The sequence below is a fragment of the Pimephales promelas genome, chromosome 17 (genome assembly GCF_988280905.1).
Source record: "Pimephales promelas chromosome 17, fPimPro1.hap1.1, whole genome shotgun sequence".
NCBI lineage: Eukaryota > Metazoa > Chordata > Actinopteri > Cypriniformes > Leuciscidae > Pimephales > Pimephales promelas.
Genome location: NC_142785.1, coordinates 27,606,560 through 27,626,688, shown reverse-complemented (window position 1 = coordinate 27,626,688; position 20,129 = coordinate 27,606,560). Strand labels below are relative to the sequence as shown.

General features: G+C 37.1%; 1 protein-coding gene and 1 long non-coding RNA gene across 2 annotated transcripts in view; one reads left to right on the top strand and one right to left on the bottom strand.

Moving 5' to 3' along the window:
• Positions 1 to 1,608: 1,608 nt before the first annotated feature.
• Positions 1,609 to 4,699, bottom strand: LOC120474727 (uncharacterized). The gene is made up of 3 exons (XR_005621816.2): positions 4,607 to 4,699; positions 3,987 to 4,148; positions 1,609 to 1,720 (listed from the first exon to the last, which is right to left on the bottom strand). It is a non-coding gene; the product is annotated as an uncharacterized LOC120474727 (long non-coding RNA).
• A 1,386-nt stretch (positions 4,700 to 6,085) lies between these two features.
• The window catches only part of LOC120474725 (heparan sulfate glucosamine 3-O-sulfotransferase 3A1), a 34,106-nt gene continuing 20,062 nt past the window's right edge, over positions 6,086 to 20,129 (top strand). The window contains exon 1 of the mRNA XM_039665271.2: positions 6,086 to 6,757. Coding sequence (XP_039521205.2) covers positions 6,171 to 6,757 — 587 coding nt within the window. The 5' untranslated portion in view covers positions 6,086 to 6,170. The remainder of the gene's footprint in view (positions 6,758 to 20,129) is intronic.

The window sequence follows — 20,129 nt, the reverse complement described above, 5'->3', positions numbered from 1 at the left end:
ACACACAACCTATCTTTATCCTTTCTTGTGCAACGTGTCCCTTCAAAAGCTTTATCAACCAACCTGGACCCCACCCAGAGTCACTAAGTAGAGTCTGTCGCCTTTGAGTCTTCGCCAGACTGTAATTTCTTGCTTAAAAACAATGCTCCATGAGCCCGACAGGTCAGCACAATTTTGCAGAGTATCAATTACACTGTTGCGCTAAAGCAAACAAAACAGAAAACCCTGTCTCCATCAGCGCCTCCCTTAACATACCAATTTAGATACTGGTGGAGCTATTCAGGCACTTGCAAAACCTTTAAACAAGCTGGAGTTGTCTGATGTCGGACTCAAAAGTCACTGATTCTGAAGTTAGGAACTTTCCTCCAATTATGCTTTTTACTTTAGGGGTCCTAATTAAGATGACAGTCTTTTTGCCATCAGATTATTTGAATAAACTACATTTAAAAAAAAATCAGATGTGAGTTAAAGTAGACAGCTGTGAAAATATGAAATATTGCAATACAATAAACGATACAGACAACCATAACCAAATATTTATGCAGTCTGGTTGCCCTAAAGGGCCATTGAGCTTTCTGTTGAAAGCCAAAATAACAGCAACATGTGGCCAGCTTGCTCAAGCTGATGCAAAATCAGTACAATTTGTCATCACTCTTTGATTACGCAGTGTGGCTAACAAGGTATCTTTCATGCTCTGGCAACTATTAACAAGTCATGGATGGCAGTTTGGGTCTTGTAAAAAATGCTAACGGTATAAATGAGAGCTCTGCTTATGTCCTGGTTAATGGCATTAGGCTAGAAGCTGACATTAACAAATAGTGTTCATTATATATTTTCCGTGTGACCGGGTCAGATATTCCTATATGTAAATATCAGTGGGGGAAGTAGTTCATACTTAAGGATAAAAAATGCTACAGTATGTTATTGCAAATGATAACTGATTGTCTATCAGAAACAATAATAATAAAAATAGTCCTGCTCTCTCTGCATTACATTACCTTTGTTTTCTGGGAATCTCCATTTCAGCCTTGATTAGACAGCAGTCTCTGCTTCAAGCTCCTCTGACAGTTTTTCTCTCTTCCCACACTTTTCTTTCCCTCTTTTTGACATGTATGACACCTATTTGAGATACTGTTACAAATAATACCATAGCAAATACAACAAATAGCATACCTTTTTTTCTCATATGTCAAACAGAGGATCAGCGAGTCAAGATGTGTGCCAAAAAGCAGTTATTTCTACATCCAGCTGTCTCGACTGTCAAAGGCTCATGAGAAGGCAGGGTTTCCACACTCTATCAAATTAAGCAAGATGGACTGTTTTTGGAATTGATGCAGGTAGTGTATACTCAGGTGGCTGACTGGGACGCCGGCATTCCCTAGAACATTTTAAGCACTAACTCAGAGGTCTTAACATGATGGGATATACTGGGTGAAAAACCCGAAACTAATTTTATCATCTATCCCTTGAGTGCCTCAGATGGAACCTTGGACAGTCATAATGTAGAAGAGAAAAATGAATAAAAATCTGTATCAGTGCTCCCCATCTCATTTATAAACATCTGTATACTTGGAAACATGTACAAATGCACATTGTAACTAGTTTTACCTATATGCAGAAGAGTTCAGTGGTTCCCTCTGGTCTTTTCTCTTGGACAAAGACCTTGGACAAGGCAAGAGTGAGGATATCTCTCCAGTTTTGCTTGAAAACTACGGAGACCCTTTGAGAGAAATCAGAGAACATGTCAATCAGCAGGTATTAGAATGGAGAACTCCTGTATTTGTGCTACTTTAATTTATACACATAACACATCAGCAGTGAAGAATGACATCTGGCTCAGCTCAAAATAATTATGGAGGAATGTAGTAAGTCCAAGTGCTGAAATGGTTAAATAAAATAATGCTTCTCTGCTTAGTCAATCTAAAATGTAAACTGATATAGCAGATTAGGGGTTTTTTTTAAGACAAAAAAAGAAAATCACAGCAAACACTTTTAATGCTGGGGGTTTAGCTGAGATTCTGATTGGTGGGTCTCTGACCTCAAATTCAATTTCCAATTTTATGTATATATCTATTTTAAAAACATTTAAATGAACGAGACAGAAGGGAGTCACACATTTGTATTGCTTTTTAATGAGCAGTTACTCTCTGCCTTTAATGAGTAGGGAGAGCTTGTTTAGGTCTCTACACTTCTGATATCACATACCTCTTCTGGTCCCACAGCAGAGTAACAGGGCGGTTGGGATCATGCCTGACATTTGTTTATGTAAGAAAGCAATCCATCTAATGACTGAGTCATCTTCTCAAAGGGCCTCTGGTAGAGGAGAGCTCAGATGAGAGTCACACAGGGAAGTTGCAAGGCTCATCTCCAAAGCCAGGCCCATTAATGTGATCAATGTGAAAGAGAGAGAGAAAGCGAGTCCAATGCATTGTAGAGTGATATACACAGGAAATTTAACAAGTTTCAATATAATTTCCATCGGCTTGAATATCTATTTTGTGGACTGAATTTGTATCATGTTACCATGAGTCCATTTGAAGAGTTTAAGAATCTTCTCATATTTTTCAAATAATATGATTCATGTTTTACATGCACTAGTCATTCTCTGGATTACCCCCATCTCCTCTCTCTCTCTCTCTCTCCCTCTTAATTCTGCCCATCAAAACTTCCTCAAGTAGGATTGAGTCTTACTGCCTCTTAGAGGTTGGAATGTGTCGCACACTTATCACACAAAGATGTGGGACACACAGTTAATCACATTTGCACTTAATTAGGAATTTCAAGTCTTATTAATAAACAATCTCAGACTTTTTCTTGAAATCTATTGTACATAGGGTCAATTGTTGGCACTCATAAAGGTAGAGCATTTTATGTAAATAAGCCACGGGTGGTTCATTGCAATCAACCTCGATCTAAACATTTAAGCAGCATTTCAAATCCGACTCTTAATTTGACTAAGAACATGATTTATTTGCATTTCTGCAATTCTTGATGAAAATCCCTCCTACCAGAAAAAACTTTGCAGCTTGCATGTCTGAACCGCAGATGTGTTTACCCTTACAGAACAAAGAATACACTGCAAAATATAATGTGATATATTTCATAACACATTTCCATATAAGGGAAACTAGTGCTTATATTTTTTCAATATACTATATATGCATTGACCATGTATGGCTATATATTAATACATATAAAATATTTATAAATGACAAGACAAGACAAATATAGCATTACATGTAATATTCACAAAGCTGTATCCTTCATTGTGTACATACATATTGCACACACATGTTCCCATATGTATGTTCAAATATATATATATATATATATATACAAACTTTCATGGAATGAGTTAAAACAGATTTCCAGTACCCAGCATGCTTTGCTTCTGACTGTTAAAAGAGAGCAAATGTTAAAATGAAGTGTTATTTTATGGGTTTTGCTCAATATTAATATGGGGGGTGATCTGTAAGTGTTTAATGTTATATCTGCAATATATTACACATGCAGTACCACATCTGATCACATATACATCTATACACTGTATTATGAAGTGTATTGCTGAATGTAAAATGACATTCATTATGATATATTAGTAAATATATCATCACATATTTTTAATTGAAAAGCGGCAATTACTTATGCATTATTCAATATATTGTAATATAACACAATATATTATTCTGTATATTTTCAAATATACTGTTATATTTAGTCATTCATATATTGGGAAATATATTTTCTTTTTGTAAAGGAATGTACATGTCCTAACCATTTGCTTGTGTATAAATCCTCTCAGACAAACATGTATCACAGGAAAAGTTCACATATATTGTATAAGGCACACTAATCTATCTATCTACCTAATGATCTTCATTTCTGGAACAAGGCTTGCCTCATGTATAAGCCATCAGAGATTTACTGGACAGTTACCTCACATGCCCTTCTGTTTCTTCTGCGGTTCTATGACAGAGCTGCATTACCTGCCCTGTATTTTTCCGACAGCACTGGCCGTAAAGATGTCTCTCTGCTGTTGAGACGTCCCAAATCCACACATAAAGCTGTCCAGAGAAAACTGCAGCAAGCCATGGGATCCCAGGATGCACTTGAGGTTTTGCTTGCTGACCATAAAAACATTGTAGATCCTAACAAACAAGGAATAGTGATAACAGCTGTTAACCTCATAAAAAAAACTTATTGCAATTTCAAAATGGATATGTCTGAACTCTCTAAACAAATGACAACAGATACTTGCAATTATTTGTTGTAAATCCTTGAGTCGGTTTTACAATTCAGTACTGTTAAGTGTCCAGAGTAAATATAACAGAGATGAAGGAAAGTTATCTGTTATTTGTGTATGCTCTTACATTTTAAATGCTGGATAAAGCACAGATAGTTGTGCAAAAGTTGCAATATCAAAACTGCACAAATAGACAGAACCCAAAAATACATAAACATTGTAAGTTTACTAAGCCTGTGTTTTAAATTTCAGTGGACAGGCCTGTCCACTCAGCAACAGAGTCTCCACAAATTCCTTTATCATGAAAATAATGGTGGTGCAAAAACATTTGACCCAGGGGGCATCACAGGAGGATGGCCTTACTATATGATTGTTGCCTCTTCTTTCTCCCGGGATGGCCGAAAGGACCAGGGTGTGATTTGCTAAACGCGAATCAGCCCCTTCATTGTGTCCTCGTCATGGGGACATCTGGCACAAGCAAGCCGGTGTTTTGACTGAGGTCTCCATCTCCATTCTGAAGCAGTGGGCTGTACTGCATTGAAACACTCCTTTGGCTTTCACATGGTAATGCTGCAAACTACAGGAGCAGATGTGAAACATTTGGTTCTGTTCTTGTTCACTTGTAAAGAGATAATGCGCTGCTTTTACTTTCATTTCACCATGCTGTGTTCTTCTCCTTATTAAAAAAGAAAGACAATACGGTAACAACAGGGGGGGAAATGACGGTCGTCCTTGGTGGCCTGAAGTAAAAAAAAGAGCCAAATGTTTACAAAATTTGTCAGTGACATAATAAGAAATAAGAAAAATAGCGGTGAAAACTGTGATAGAATGAACACAGGATTGTTTTCTAGCTCTCTCTTATCCATTCGCATAAAATGAAGTGCACACAATACGTAGATTTGGAGATGTTTATAGGTTTAGTCATGCAGTAATGCATGTCTGAAATAATATTACTAAACCATTACCATGACTGTTTAAACACACATTTATACAAGAGATCAAATATCATATCAATTTCATACATTTTTCCTCTATCCAACGGCTTATCATATGTTTTGCATTAGTTAAAATTCTGTATAATCTTTCCAAGCAAAATGACAGAGCATTTGGCCTGATTTCTAATTAGATTTAGTAAAGGATTTAATGCAAATTAATGTTAAAATTTACTATTATAAGATATATTAGGGAGAAATTTAGGTACTGTTACATTTATTGTTTTTTTAGTAAATATGCTGATGTTAATCTATAAACAATCTCTCTTGGATTCTTTACAACCACCTTGTAAACTAACTTACAACCCTACATTTTGTTTGGCAGTGGCCACAGGCGATGAAAGTGACATTTGCTTTGAACACGAGCGTAACCGTTCCTCTTCAACGGAGCTGACAGGTGGGCGGGGTCTATCCTGCTCTTCCTGCATCCTATTGGTTACTGCGAAGCAAATTACACCCGCTCTGGAAAAGTTTGGGGAACCTGATTGGGCCGCAGTATGTCAGTCACTTTAGATGACGTCATTCTGAAGTTAGATACAAGACACACACGTGTGAGAGCTACTAGACTAGTGCTATGAAAGTTTATAAGAATTTCACAAATCATTTGAAGAAAAGGATGGCCTAAAAAAATCGTTTTTTATTTTACACTTTTGACTCGATTTGTTTAAAAACTATTGAAGGTATTATGATTAACGCTTATAAGATAGTAATTTAAAAATCTCACTAATCTAACTCTCAGACTAATAACAGTTTATATAACGACGACGAGCTTTAGGCAACATATAAACGAGGGTTTTGGGGGAGCGGCGCGTGCGAAATCTAAACCACCTTTGATGCTCTCGAGCTCCAAACGCTGCTTTATTTTTTGATGGCAAGACCAAATAATGCCAGTCTAGCATGGCTGTCTCTCCAACTCATGCCACCCGTGGACCGACATGGCATTTAGCCGCGTCTTTTCAGACCCTCCGTCCAAGAGCATCTTTAAGACCTTCGCGGTCATGTTGCTGTCTATACTTGCGTCTCTGTACTTTCTCCACTGCCTCACGGATCGATGCGGGACCTGTATACCCACGGAGAGAAGAGATACGGGTCCGGTGGAGGAATTTTACGCCTCGAAACTTAAAGATTTTGGTTCGATGAGGATAAAGAGACTTTTTCAGAAATGGACCTCCACGAGACCTCAGGTGATGAGGCACAACAGATTAATACACCGGCTCGAAAGTGTCAGTGAAGAGGATTTATCTGAAATGGAGGCAGATAAACACATTTTTCGGGAAAACGTACAGCTGTCAAACTCTTTGGATGTAGATTTGGAGACGGGGGGCTCGTATTTTGATACAAGTAAACTGAGTTCGTTAGGCGAGGGTAGTAAGAAGCTGCCTCAGGCGATCATCATCGGCGTGAAAAAAGGAGGGACGCGCGCGCTGCTGGAGTTTCTGCGCGTGCATCCAGATATCCGCGCGGTCGGAGCGGAGCCGCACTTCTTCGACCGTAACTATGACAACGGACTGGACTGGTACAGGTAAGTTAACTTATGATCAGTGATCATTGATGTGCCCAATCTACATAAGAGTTTAAAAAGATATCCGTTATAATTATTAGATATCTCAAAAGATTAATATAATTCCCCCTATAAGAGAAGAAACATATCATTATCACAAATAATTAGCTTATCTTTTAAACCATATACATAAATATACATAATGTAGGCCCATTAGCCTAGCATATTATTTGTATGATATCATAATAATATAACGTCAATATGATAATTATTCATAATTAATTAGTTTTGTTGAAGCGCTGGTGTTTAGTTTAGTCAGTTGTTGTATGAGACAACTGACTTAACTAAAAAAGGCCAAATCTAAAAGTAACACTATAAATATTTGGTATGTAGCCTATAATAAAATATAACATATAATAGTCTACGATATTTTGGTGATAAAAAAACTATTTGTGGCTATTTAAAAAAGAACTATTCATTCAAATAAATGGAAATGATATTTGCAAATAAAAAACGCAAATATTAAAATCAGATAAAAATTATACAAACTATTATTTGCTAATTTTCTTATCCATGATAATCAACTCCTCACTGTCATTAGGAAACTATCTTGCTTGGAAATTTTGAACTTCAAGTTTCATCAAATTAAATGGAGAGCTATAGCTGTATAGCTGCACAATATAGCTGTCAATATATTTTTTTCTTAATTAAATAAAAAAAATGAAATAAAAAAGCTATTATTTTACTCACCAAGAAGATTATCAAGAAACCAATTCTCTTAAAAATGTTTCCATCAAACTTTTTTTAAATATATAAAGTTTATTGTATTTGTTTTATTGTTGTATCAGTTTATTTTCTACCATTTCTTACTAAACTTTTTAACTATAGGAATTAAGATTACACTATCAAAATATATATGAAAGTGTGGTGTTTTATGACACATACATTTATAATAATATAAGAAGAAAAACAGTTTTCTTGTATTTTTGTTATACTTTTATTTGTATCTTTATGTTTTCTGCATTATGTGTGTATGTGTGTGTGTGTGTGTGGTTAATTCGATATCTTCAGGCTGCTGTTAGAGTTTAACATCAGCTTGTCTTTTGCCATTCTGTGTAATGGAGCATATCAGACATCACATCTCTGTTATTAAGAGGGATTATGACCGTAATGAAAGGTTACCTGCATGTCTGTCTCCGCAAGGTATATTTCACCACCAGATTTAGTTAACATCAACTCATGCAAAATTGCACACTACTTGCCTGAATACTCTCTTTCTCCTTCAATTGATTATGCCTTCTAGTACTTCTTATTGTCAAAAGCATAGATAAAAACAAACAAATACAGTATACACAATAAAAAATACATGAATCCTTCAGAAACACTCGCTCAACACTCACTTTATCAACATCCAGTCTCTCTTTCTAGCATCACTCCCACACCCTACACTGCTATTCATCCTTTGTGCTTTGTTATATCCATGAGGATCCCATCCATCCAAAAGAGTCGCCAGGATTCTTGGGAATGCGACACACGGTTCGGAAAACAGGCCTGGTTTGGAAAAAAGCCCCCCTCCCCCACCCGTCATCCAACAATTAAAACTACACAAGAAAACAATAACTGCTACATCAAAATTATTTGCTAGATAACAGCATGTGACAGATTACTTGTCCATTTACAGTACGTCGGCATGAACAACAAGTTAAAAAGTGTCGAGAGGTCCGTCAGTTAAAATTAACAAAAAGTGAGTGGAATAACAGAAAACGTTAAGAGGTGTGCTTTACTTGAGCTAAAACACTTTGGATGGGTGTCAACTTTCTACAAGACAGGAAAAAATAATGAAATAAACTACACGGCCAATGTTTCTCTCTCTCTCTCTCTCTCTCTCTTTTCAAATGAGCTGAAAGACATTTCCTGAATTTATGCACAAGGCAGGACAGTTTGATGGATCTTTGCAAATGTCTTGCAAATAAAGAAAACAAACATAAAATTACTTTTGCAGCATAAATTCTCACCCTTTGTCAAACCCTCTGGGAATAATTGCTTTCTCCCGACCGCTGAAGTTATGAATGGGCTCTGTTTTTTTTTTCTCTCCCTGCACTAATCACTGTGTCCAATTTGCTGGAATTATGTGACTCTTTTCAGGCTAGGCTGTGAATGTTTAAACACAGAAACTTCCATCTGCAGGGATGAAGGTCCTTTGTGTTTCGTAATGGCTGATACGGACACTGTGAAGGAATCACACAACTTTGCTTCTCTGTGGGAATGTGAGAATGTGTGTGTGTGTTTTGTCAATTAAGTTGCTCGTGTCCAGTTGGTCCAATGGTGGTGCAAAAAGTTTTTGCAAAAAATTTTTGACTGCCACTCATACTGTTTTCAGCTAGCCTGGGAAAACCCAGACAACTTCCGGCAAATTTAAATTTGCTCTGGAAGTTAGTCTGGCAAAGAGCTCATTCAAGCCCATTTCCAATCCGTCGAAGTCCCTGCACCAATCAGAAACGTTGGGTCGGGCTTTACACGATGACGACAGCGCTGGGATTTTGAAGCAGATTTTGTAGCCTACATTACAAAGATGGATGCCGCATCCATTGTTCGAAACATCACTCGTTCGAATCAGCTATGGCGTCTGTTTTAGGTGCAATGTGTAAAAAATGTTGAGGATCTGTATTAACAGAAATGTAGTTTGACATCCATAACTATGTTTTCAGTGGCGTATAAAGAACTTACTTAATAAACCGTAATGTTTTTGTTACCTTAGAATGAGACGTTTATATCTACATAACCGCGGCCACCCCCTTCTATGAAGGTCGACATATTGTGACGTCATGTTTCTACCGTAGCCGAACGCGAACAAACAGCGCTACAGAGCGCGTTTCGTCACTACCTTGAAAGAGAAGCCGCAGAAAGCTAGAAGCTAGCCATAGACACTAGGGCTGGGCAAAAAAATCGATTTTTCGATTAATCGTTTTTTAAAATGTGTTTGATTCAAAATCGATTCTCAACGGCCGGAATCGATTTTTTCCATATAAAGGGCTCGCGGACGCGGTGCTGCATCTTCTCGTCTCTCTGCACTAGGCAAGCGCCAAGCGCTGCAGCTGTCGATACACACACGCGTTTAGGAGTCGGGACACGGAATATTCACTTGCACAATCGGGCCAGCATTGCATCGTGACCTATGATCGTAACTAACATTTATCATTTATTTGCTCAAGCAATGTTAAACCATCCCGTGCTCGCGCACTCTCAGAGATTTCTTTCACTGCGTGCACAGCCTAAATCCGCCTCACAAACAGCTCGCCAGAAACAAAAGTTTTATCCCTGGATTATATCACTTTAACAGTTAAACACGCGACATTATGTCCAAACTCTGGTCTTGGTGAGTAACCTCGTAAAGACAGTCGGTAATGTCTTAAATTAGCATTAAACGCATGTGACAGAAAGTTAATGAAACAGTAATGGATTCGCACACTAGTTCTTAAAGTGAACGCAGCCATTTGTGTCAGTCATTAATTCTGTTGTCATAACAACAGAATATACTATTAATTGTAAGCAATCAGAATTAATAGCCTTTGTATTTAATTCAGTCTGGACTAAAAAGACTATCCAGTGTTATTTTACATTGGATTAATTTATTCAGTTTCTGTAGTATATCTGACATACCCAAAAAACTACCCCAAAATGTCTCTTAATTTTTGTCTTTATTCTCTTGTATTTATTTGTGCTACTTTTTTCAATTTAATTCAAAGATTGAAATCAAGCATCCATACATAAACTCTTAACAAAAAAAAATACATTAACATTTAGGTAAGATCAATGTAAAAAAATGTCTAAATATTTATATATTTATCTATCTTAAACATAAAATAATAACATGATACTGTTTGATCAAGCTGTGCGACTCTTTTTTTGCATATTGCATCAAAATCCTGTCTAGTCTTTGTATGCATTTAGTGTACCTAAAATAAAAAGTGTTATGGCTCTTAATTTTCTTGTATTAATTAACCACTAGTAAACTTATGTCCACTGTTCTTTTTTATAAATTATAAATATAGGATTTTTATTACATCTTCATTATAGTTGAATTGAGAATCGAAATCGAATCGAACTGAGAGCTTGCGAATCGAAATCGAATCGAAATTGAAATGTGAATCGATACCCAGCCCTAATAGACACTGTGAGTAGTGACTTTTTGGATTACTTCATGTAACTTAGTTCTTCTCTCTCGCTGTGTTATGGCTTTGTTATGTGGGGATAAATGTGCTGGTTATGTTCGTGAGACGGCTGATTCGTACTCGTCTTTGACCGTAAAGCAGTAACGTTACAGGAATCCCCAACCCGTCGATCGTGGTCGACAAATCGATCATGGAAGCATTTGAAGAGTTTTCAAAATCAGAGAAAGTAGTAAATGGTGTCTAGGGGGTGCGGAGCTAAAAATCACACACTGCACCTTTAAGCGTTTTGAACGTTTTCTTTTTGTTAAAAACCGAGCAAAGAACAACACTCGAGGTTGTTTCTCCGCCGCTCTGCATACGTCATCTCCTTCATCGCTCTGAGAATGGTCTGGTTTTAACCAGGCTATTTTCAGTAGTTTGTCAAAAAACAAAAACTACATAACGAAAAAGTAATTTCAGCATTGCCAGACCGCATCTGTGCTACTACAAATATCAGTGTTGTGGTTGCTTGTCAAAACATTACTCACCCATCTGCAGTCAACGTCGCAATAGTGAAATCAGACACGTGGCCAGAACATCTGTGAGAGGTAAAACATTGAGTATTAGATTATACACTATTATGAAAGGCACGCTTTTTATTTGGGCTACCAGTGAAACCCTTCTTTTAATAATTGACAGAGTTCCTTGGCTTCCATGTTACAGGGTTCACTGCCAGCTCACACAAAACTTTCTCTGTCTTGTGCTGAGACAACTTAAACCCCAAGTCTTTTATTATGGAAATCTGGTCTTTGAGTGCAAAAAGAGATCATCTGAAAGACTTGATGTAATGAGTGGTCTTCGCTTTAAATTAAAGTCTGTTACAATCAAAGCTTCTGAATTTAACCTTCCAGAAACCTGTTGTGTCCAGGGTTGTATTAAATGGCTACAGTAGTTGTGTTGCATCTCAGAATGGGACAATCATCTCTTACCACTGGTCTCCAACACGTGACTCTTCCAGTAGATACTGTTTGAACTATTCCTTTAAGTTTCAATGTTTTGACAACTAATGCAGGGCCTAATTATCCATCAGATTCAGGTGTGTAACCACACAGAAACATCAGAGGAACATGAATTTTATAAATAAATTGGCGAAAGAATTTTTGAAAACGAAAACAAAAGGATCTGAAATATTCTTTCGTTTTTTGGTATCGCGCTAAGAGTCATACTGTACACTGAATTTGTTCATAAATTATTTGGGCCCCTATACTTGTCGTAAATCGCATACTTCCTTTTAATTATAGCACTGTTTTATATGTGAGGAAATTAAGTAATTACACATCTGGAGAGCTTGTGCACTTTTGTTTCTTTGCACTCTTCCCCCTCCGTAGCCCCTGCGGTGAGGGCTTCTCTCAAGTGGATTCAAGGAACGCATATCAAAGCATAGCCATTCAAACTACATTAAAACCTCTTTAAAAATTCAGGCTAGAAAATGTGGGGGGGGGGGGGGGGGAAACCTAGGCCACATGTCTGTAGAAACTTCTTTAGGACATTTTTCTCCTTAAACTATCCTAAGCTGCAGTTTGCATTGTGCAAATAAACTACCCAGCAAAATCACTAGCTCTGTCGACTCCAAATGTCTGTGAACATTAATAGTATTCTCAGCAGCAGAGTTTGAATTGTAAAGTTGGTTTGTGATTAAGTGAGTAGCAGGCTCTTAAACGCGTCTCTGTTTGGAGCTGGTAGACACATCTCTCATCACAGGTGTTGTGGAGAAGTTTTTGGAGAACCTGTGGAGAGGCTGGCTGGCCAGTTGGCAGAGGGTAGTGTGAACTGGAATATGGGGAATGTTCTTGAGTGATGCATGGCACAGACCGAGTTCCTCGTACACAGAACATGGTGTTCACTTCACACTGACAGACACAGCCTGTGGTAACTGGTTTACAGTGCAGTGGCAACGTTCCTGGGAAAATAAAACCCCTGTGTTAATAGAAATATGGACAGATTCACATGAGTGCAGTAAAAATTGACTGTCAGTATATACATGTGCATTCAACACACTATTTCACTTTTGGCCAGGTGGAGTATTTTTTTCAACACGTTGCCACAATCCAGCATGATCTCAATCATAATCATAGATATCTGTATGCAAACTCTTAAAAACAGGTTATTTATGGTTCCATGAAGAACCTTTTACTTCCATCACATAAAAAAAGGCTCTATAGTTGAGGACTGATCTTCAAAATATGTTCTTCACACTAAGAAAAAATTGGTTCACAGACTTGGGGAAACCTAATTGAATTTAATTGTTTTTGACTATTTTAAATAGTATTTAAGAATAATTAATAATAGTAATAAAATTCTCCAATATTTTATCAGACAATAACAGATATGTTACCTGTGCGTCCCTACAAATTTATCTATAAATGCAATCAAAATTCATCATTTGAATCTTTGTTTAGGGGAATTTAATTATCACAACGGTTTAACAAGTAAAAAATCACTTGTGTTTCCATGTTTTATGGGAACATTACAGACATAATGATTTTTGAACAAGCTGTATATATATCAGCTAAATATATTCAACATACTCATCAGCATTTTTTTTACATTTTCCAAAAAAAAAAAATTATATATATATATATATATATATATATATATATATTCATTCTGTAAGACTTACAAGAGGTTTTCCTCATGGGGAACAAAAAATGTCCATTCCCATTTACTCCCCATGACGTAGAAGGGCATACCTGAACTACTTCACACTCTTAGAAGAAAAGGTTATATATAGAACCTTAAAAGGTTCTATCAACGCTATTTGGAACCCCTAAAAGGTTCTATACAGAACCCTTTTTAAGGGTTCAATAATAAAAAACCCTTTAGGGTTCTATATGGAACCTTTTGGGTTCATTCATTATCATTTGTTTTGGTTTTTCCGGATAAAATATTTCATATTATTGACAAACATCAAGACCCTAAAATGTATTTATGAATGCATGTGAATGATCACAAAATTCAAGATATTGGGGTTAGAAAATGTATTTATATAATTTTATGTAGTTAATCAATATCACACGGAGAGTGCCATTTCAGTTTTTCTCCTCCAAAAATCAGCATGATTAAAATGTGATATATAGTTACTACAACAGTTTAATAAACAATAATTTAATTACAACTACAGAATGTTGCAGAATAATGTAATATATGAATGAATAATAATAAAAGGGTTCTTTCTTATCATTATAGAACCCTTTTTTAGCATAAAAGGTTCTTTGGAGTTAAGTAATGAACCCTATGATTCATATACTGTATAGAACCCCAATGAACCCTTTTTTCTAAGAGTATGATTAAAAAAACATGATCTCATTATTATTATGAAAAGTGCACTTTTCATAATACTAATGAGATCATATTTTTTTGCTGAACATTTTTCTCCTATAGGGGTGCTTCGTTCACCTGCTCGCACACACACCTGCATGTGCTTTATTAGATCATTATAATAGTTTTCTACCTGAGCCAGCCTTGAGGCAGGTTGTACTGTAATGTTGTAGTGCTAGGATGACATAAGCCAGCTGGGACATGAGATCACTCTGAACAAAGAGACCCCTGTGTGTGTGTGGAGGCGTTTGATCTGGTTTGGCTAGGGGCACCGCTGTGACGTTCACTCAAGTTACCGCAACTATACAGAGAAACACTCTCATCTCTCTGCATTTCTTACAAAGCTCAGTAGACAGTTAAATAGTTAGACTACATAATTACCATTTTCCAAACACTTTTATTACAAGTATGCTGATCATATTTTGCTCAAAGCATGACTAGATAACGACTCATAAAATTGCACATGTATAAACACCCCTTGACTAAAAGTTGACTTTTGTAAAGCAAGATGCCAGCAACTAAAATGTGAGCCATGTTAGAACCTTGTGATTTACAACGAGAAGCTGAGAGTATATAAATGTGCTTGTTTGTGTGTGTGTGTGTGTATGGACATGGGTCACAGGAAGGTGCATGACTTTTATGTAGGTCATGTTTGGAGGTGAGAGAGGTCAGTAACTGGATCTGTAAAGTGAAGGGCTTTGACTTGGCTTCAGGAGGGTGACAATTAATGTCAGGGGTACAACTGTGAGAGGGAACTCAAGAGGTCTCTCAAACCCTTGTTCAGAGACTGTGTAAGTCTGTCTATGTGGAAATCAGATAGCATGCTATGGCTTCGTATAACCGCGAACTACCTCACAATACAATGGACATTGCGATACATTTGCCATGGTGCATCAGGTCATAATTGGTTCTCGATTAAAACTGTGCTATGCAGGAGAAAGACTCTCACACATTTTTGCTTCACACATAGGAAACATTTTAGTATATAATCTCATACATACACACACAAACATGGACACACATACATATTTACAACAAGTGTCTTATGACTTTCTCAGCAGAACACACATTGTGTTCGCCCCCTCAAATACACACACACACACACACACGCAAACAGCCTCTTAAGCAGCTGATCCCCAGAGCCGTTTGGGGGGCCAGGGCACAGTGCTGGCTGTCAACAGCTGCCTGAAAGGCATTCTGGGAATCCAGCCCCCAGTGGGCACTGAAGAGAGAGAGCAGGTGGAGACTGCTCCATAGACACCTCCACACACACACAAACACACCTGATGCCATTTTCATCCACAGCTACATCACAACCTGAACTCGGCTTAGCAGGACGTACATTTGCAACTTTTGCCGCTAAGATGAGAACAAGAAAGCATGCTTTGATGAAGAGTGTGACAAGGGTTTGATAATTTGCAGGTCACTGGGATCAACTCTAGAGATATCTGCCATGAGAGTGATCCTCATACATACTCAGATGGGAATGCAAGGGATCAGTTACTCAAAAGTCGGGTGTCACCACTTGTTTATGTTGTTCGATTTGTGCAGGCTTTGATCCTGAGAAAACAGTTAGAGCTATTTTTAACTAGAGATGGTGTCTAGGCAACTTTTTATGTTATATGGCTCAGCATCAAAGCGCAGAAAGATGCTTACGAGTCCAAAAGCGCCATCCACGTACCTCTTGTGACCAGCTTGCAATGAATGATTAATTATTCATAAGAAAATTTAGTTCATCCAAATTGAAAATCCTGTCATTATTTATTTTTCAAACCCTATTGAATTTCACTTTTCTGTTAATTTAAGTTAATTTAATTAATATTCTGGTCAGTCTTCAAAATAATAAAAAAGCGCCTGTCAAACTTCAAAATGACAAAAAAAAAAAAGTATTGTAATGTGTAAAACTGATGTTTAAAACAAAATGGTAAAACATAAAATTCACATATAATCACTCATATGAAAAATTTTTAATATAAATTCATAGATTACCTAAACAATATGTACATTACATTTAAAAAATGTATTTTAGCCATTTTTGTTTTCACAAAATATTTTAACAAATTAAACAGAAAAATACACTTATTTGTGGGGAAATGGTTATTTAAAAAAACAAAAAAAACATGAAAGTATGTGGGTCAGATTGACCCTCAATCATCATAATCGTAATAGAAACGCACATTAAACAACACAACAGCACTAAAGATTCAAAAACATCAGTATTTTGAAAAATTAGAGTCAATTTCATGACCCCAAAGTCACAATTGTAAGGAAAACATCATAGATTACCTAGTATTTCAGACAACACAAAAAAATCCTATCTAAGACAATGGTTAAAAGTGTTTCATGCAACTAATGGACTATATTCCAAGTCTTCTGAAGTCATATGATAACTTTGGGAGAAACAAACCAAAAGTCATTTTCTGAAATCATACAGGTCTGGAACAACCTGAGAGTGAGTAAATTCCTTTAAGTGCATGGCGTTTACATTTGCAGCGATTCACAGTGACAAAGTGACTGTTTTCAATAAGAGAGTCAGTGATTTTAGGTGACGAGCAACAGGTAATTGTGTGATCCACCTTCTAAAACAGTTGGATACAACATGACCTCCATCTAATCTCATGTCAGTTCAAACGCACCTTTGCTGATTCTTTAACGCGTGCATTACTGCATAGCCACAGAAAGCAAAAACAAGCTTTGATAGCACACATTAACAGCAGCTGCGTTTGCTCAATCTTGTTTTGCCAATAAAGACGTCTCTTGAATATTTTCATCTAAATGGAGGCATTTTGTTGCCACAAAATTGTGAAACCTACACAGATATGCAGAGCAATTTATCCAACATGCTCTTAAGGGCATATCTGTGAATGTACATGTTTGTTTATTCGCTTTGAGCATCGTGGAACTACACTGGTTGATGTTTTTGTATATTTTAAAGCCAAACTAACCTAGGGCGGTTCTCAATGCATCAACAAAAGCAGCTCAAAACTGACTTCAGCACTCGCAGCAATTTAGTATCATTTCACCTTCCTCCGCAGATTCCTCTCTGTCTCCTTAGAAAAACCTCGAAAGTGGTAGCAAAGTGTTATCCTGTCAGAAAGAAGTTGAAATAGTACACCAAGCACTTGGCAGTAGAAGTGCATGTGGGTTTATGTCCGTGCAGAGCCTGCAGCAACAATGCAAAGGGAATCTGACAATATAAAGAAGCCGCTGATGTCTGTGAACTAGACCCAACAGCGCTGAACAAAACTACCCACAAAAAAACAACCACTACAATAGATCAATCCTGCAAAAGTCTGCATGTGAGCATAGCTGTCGCTACAGCGAGCCAAAAGGCGCTACCGAGACCAGAAAAAAAAAAGAGGAAGAGAGTGGGGTGTTGTGGGTAAATGATGCACGGCGAGAGCACATACGTGTTACGGGCCTCAATGGGGCGGAATGGTGGTATAAACCTTTTCCGTCGCATGATGGATTTCACTTTCCCAGTGCACAGGCAACAGCTTTATCACAGGAGAGAGAGAGAGAGAGAGAGAAAGCAATTTTCCATCCTAAGGCAGACATGAGAGAGAGAGAGACACTCGGAAAACCAGAAAAAAGATCAGTAGTTCCTTTTCAATCCTGAAATAATTATTTAAATGGTTTAAATCAGTAAAATAAACACTTTTCTAGCAAGATTATAATAATTAGTGACATTTAATATGTTAATCATCTGGTGAAAATTAAATGTAGACCCATTATAATCACTTCCATACATGAATGCAGCACAAAGGCCTCTTTTAAAAAAACTGACTTTTTCTTGCGTTTTTTGGCATACTTTTGTTCCTCGGCCACATTTGAAATATAAGAGCTGTTTTAAATGATTGGTTTGCACTAGTGTTGATGTGGTTCTTATTGTTAGGTGTTTAACGCTCTGGGTGTCCTGAGAGCTGCTGTGTGTAATGTGTGCGTTATCTTTCCGTGTGACCCGTGCCAGCAGTACAAACCATGCCAGTCCTGCGGTGTCCCTATGCCACTGTGAATCAGAGAGAAAACAAGACGGAGAGGGAGAATTGCAGAGAAATGCCAAGTGAAAAATGGAATTGTGTGTGGGTCAGCCCAATTTAACCTTTTTTCTTTCCTTGTGCTCTTCTGCCTGCAAGGCAAGCTGAACGAACAAACAAATGAACACATCTAGAACAAATCTAGTCAAAACTTACCGTTTTTAACGAGAGACTGATGGCGTGTTCAATTAATCTAATAATTACTTTATGATGCTCCAAACTGTAGGGTCACCACGGCACCAAAATTTCAGTAGTCGGTACCAATTTCAGAAAAATGTAGGATCTCTGTACAAATTTCGTTCAAACATTCGAGCATTTGAAAGCAGCATCTATCAGTACTACCGGTACTGCATAAATGCAGTATTGAAGACAACAGCAATTTATATTATATATTATACTCTATTATAGCTGATGTTTTCTAATTTGCTTTTTCGAAGAAACTATTCTTAATAAATTACCTCATTTACATGCATGCATTTAGCAGATGCTTTTATCCAAAGGAACTTACAATAGAGTAACATAATAATAATAAGTCAATGCTTCTGCGTTCTTTCGCAAATGTTTTGCGTTCCCCTGAGAAACGTTGCGTTCGCTTGCAAAACTGTTGTGTTCTTTGCGAGCGAATGAAAAGTTTCTCTGCGGACTGCAAAACATTTGCGAGAGAATGCAAAAGCATTGCCAAATAATCACAGATCCAATAATCTTCATACTATACAATATCATGTTAGAAAGCTAGGAAATGTATTAAATATGAATTTATTTAACATAGTTCATTAATTAATTTATTGTTTATTATTTTATTAGTGATAACGTATTTTTCTAGCCTGGATGCCAGCCGAACTTAGCCGCGCCCACAACTTTTGAGGATGGGAAGTTCGGTCTGGACTTGATCCGTTGTGAAGCAAGTATTCCCAAACCAAAGCTGTTCGGACCAATCAAATTTTCAGAGTGGGCTTTATAAGATGATGGAAAGATGATCAACCATAACCTAATTATCCACGTCACGTCATCCACGTAGACAACGCATTAATTTTCAAAAGAGGAACAGAGAACCACGATCAAGGCGTTTGTTGATCCAATTGAGTGCAGAGGTATTTTCTTTCCTGGTTCGGTTGAAACACGCCCCATAATCACAGCCCAATGGAGCCGTATATCAGACTCACATTCTGGCTAGAATCTGAGTATGATGACGTCAGGCTCATTTTTTTCCATTAGCGAAGCCACTGTTTTTTCATAGAAACTAAATATTCTGAAGCCAATCTTCAAGTTCACTTTACATTTCAAGCACTTCTTGCATTGTTTTTGCCTCTTCAGCGTTTATCACAGGTTCGCATTTAAAGTCTGTTTAGAGACATTTTTATACATATTTACCTTACAGTTACTGTAAATTTGGGCTCTAGTTCATAAACGCCATAGGAGAACAGGCCCCCGACTGAGCCTGGGTTCTCAGTCTCAAGGTTTTATCTTTTTTTCTCCATTGGGTCACCTGATGGAGTTTTTGGGCTCCTTGCCTTTGGCTTGCTCAGTTGGGGTTAGGGATATTCAAATTAATTATCCAATCATTAATACCATTGATCAGCTCTCTCTATCAATCGTGAATGTTTTTGCACTAAGAAACGAACATTGTTTTTATGTTTTTATTGATACTGTGAAGCTTCTTTGATGCAATCTATATTGTGAAAGCGCTATATAAATATACTTGACTTGACTCTTTGCCATGACTCGCTTAATTTAGTCCTAATTTGTAAGTCGCTTTGGATAAAAGCGTCTGCTAAATGACTAAATATAATGTAAATGACTAAAATGTTCTCATAATAATGATAACTC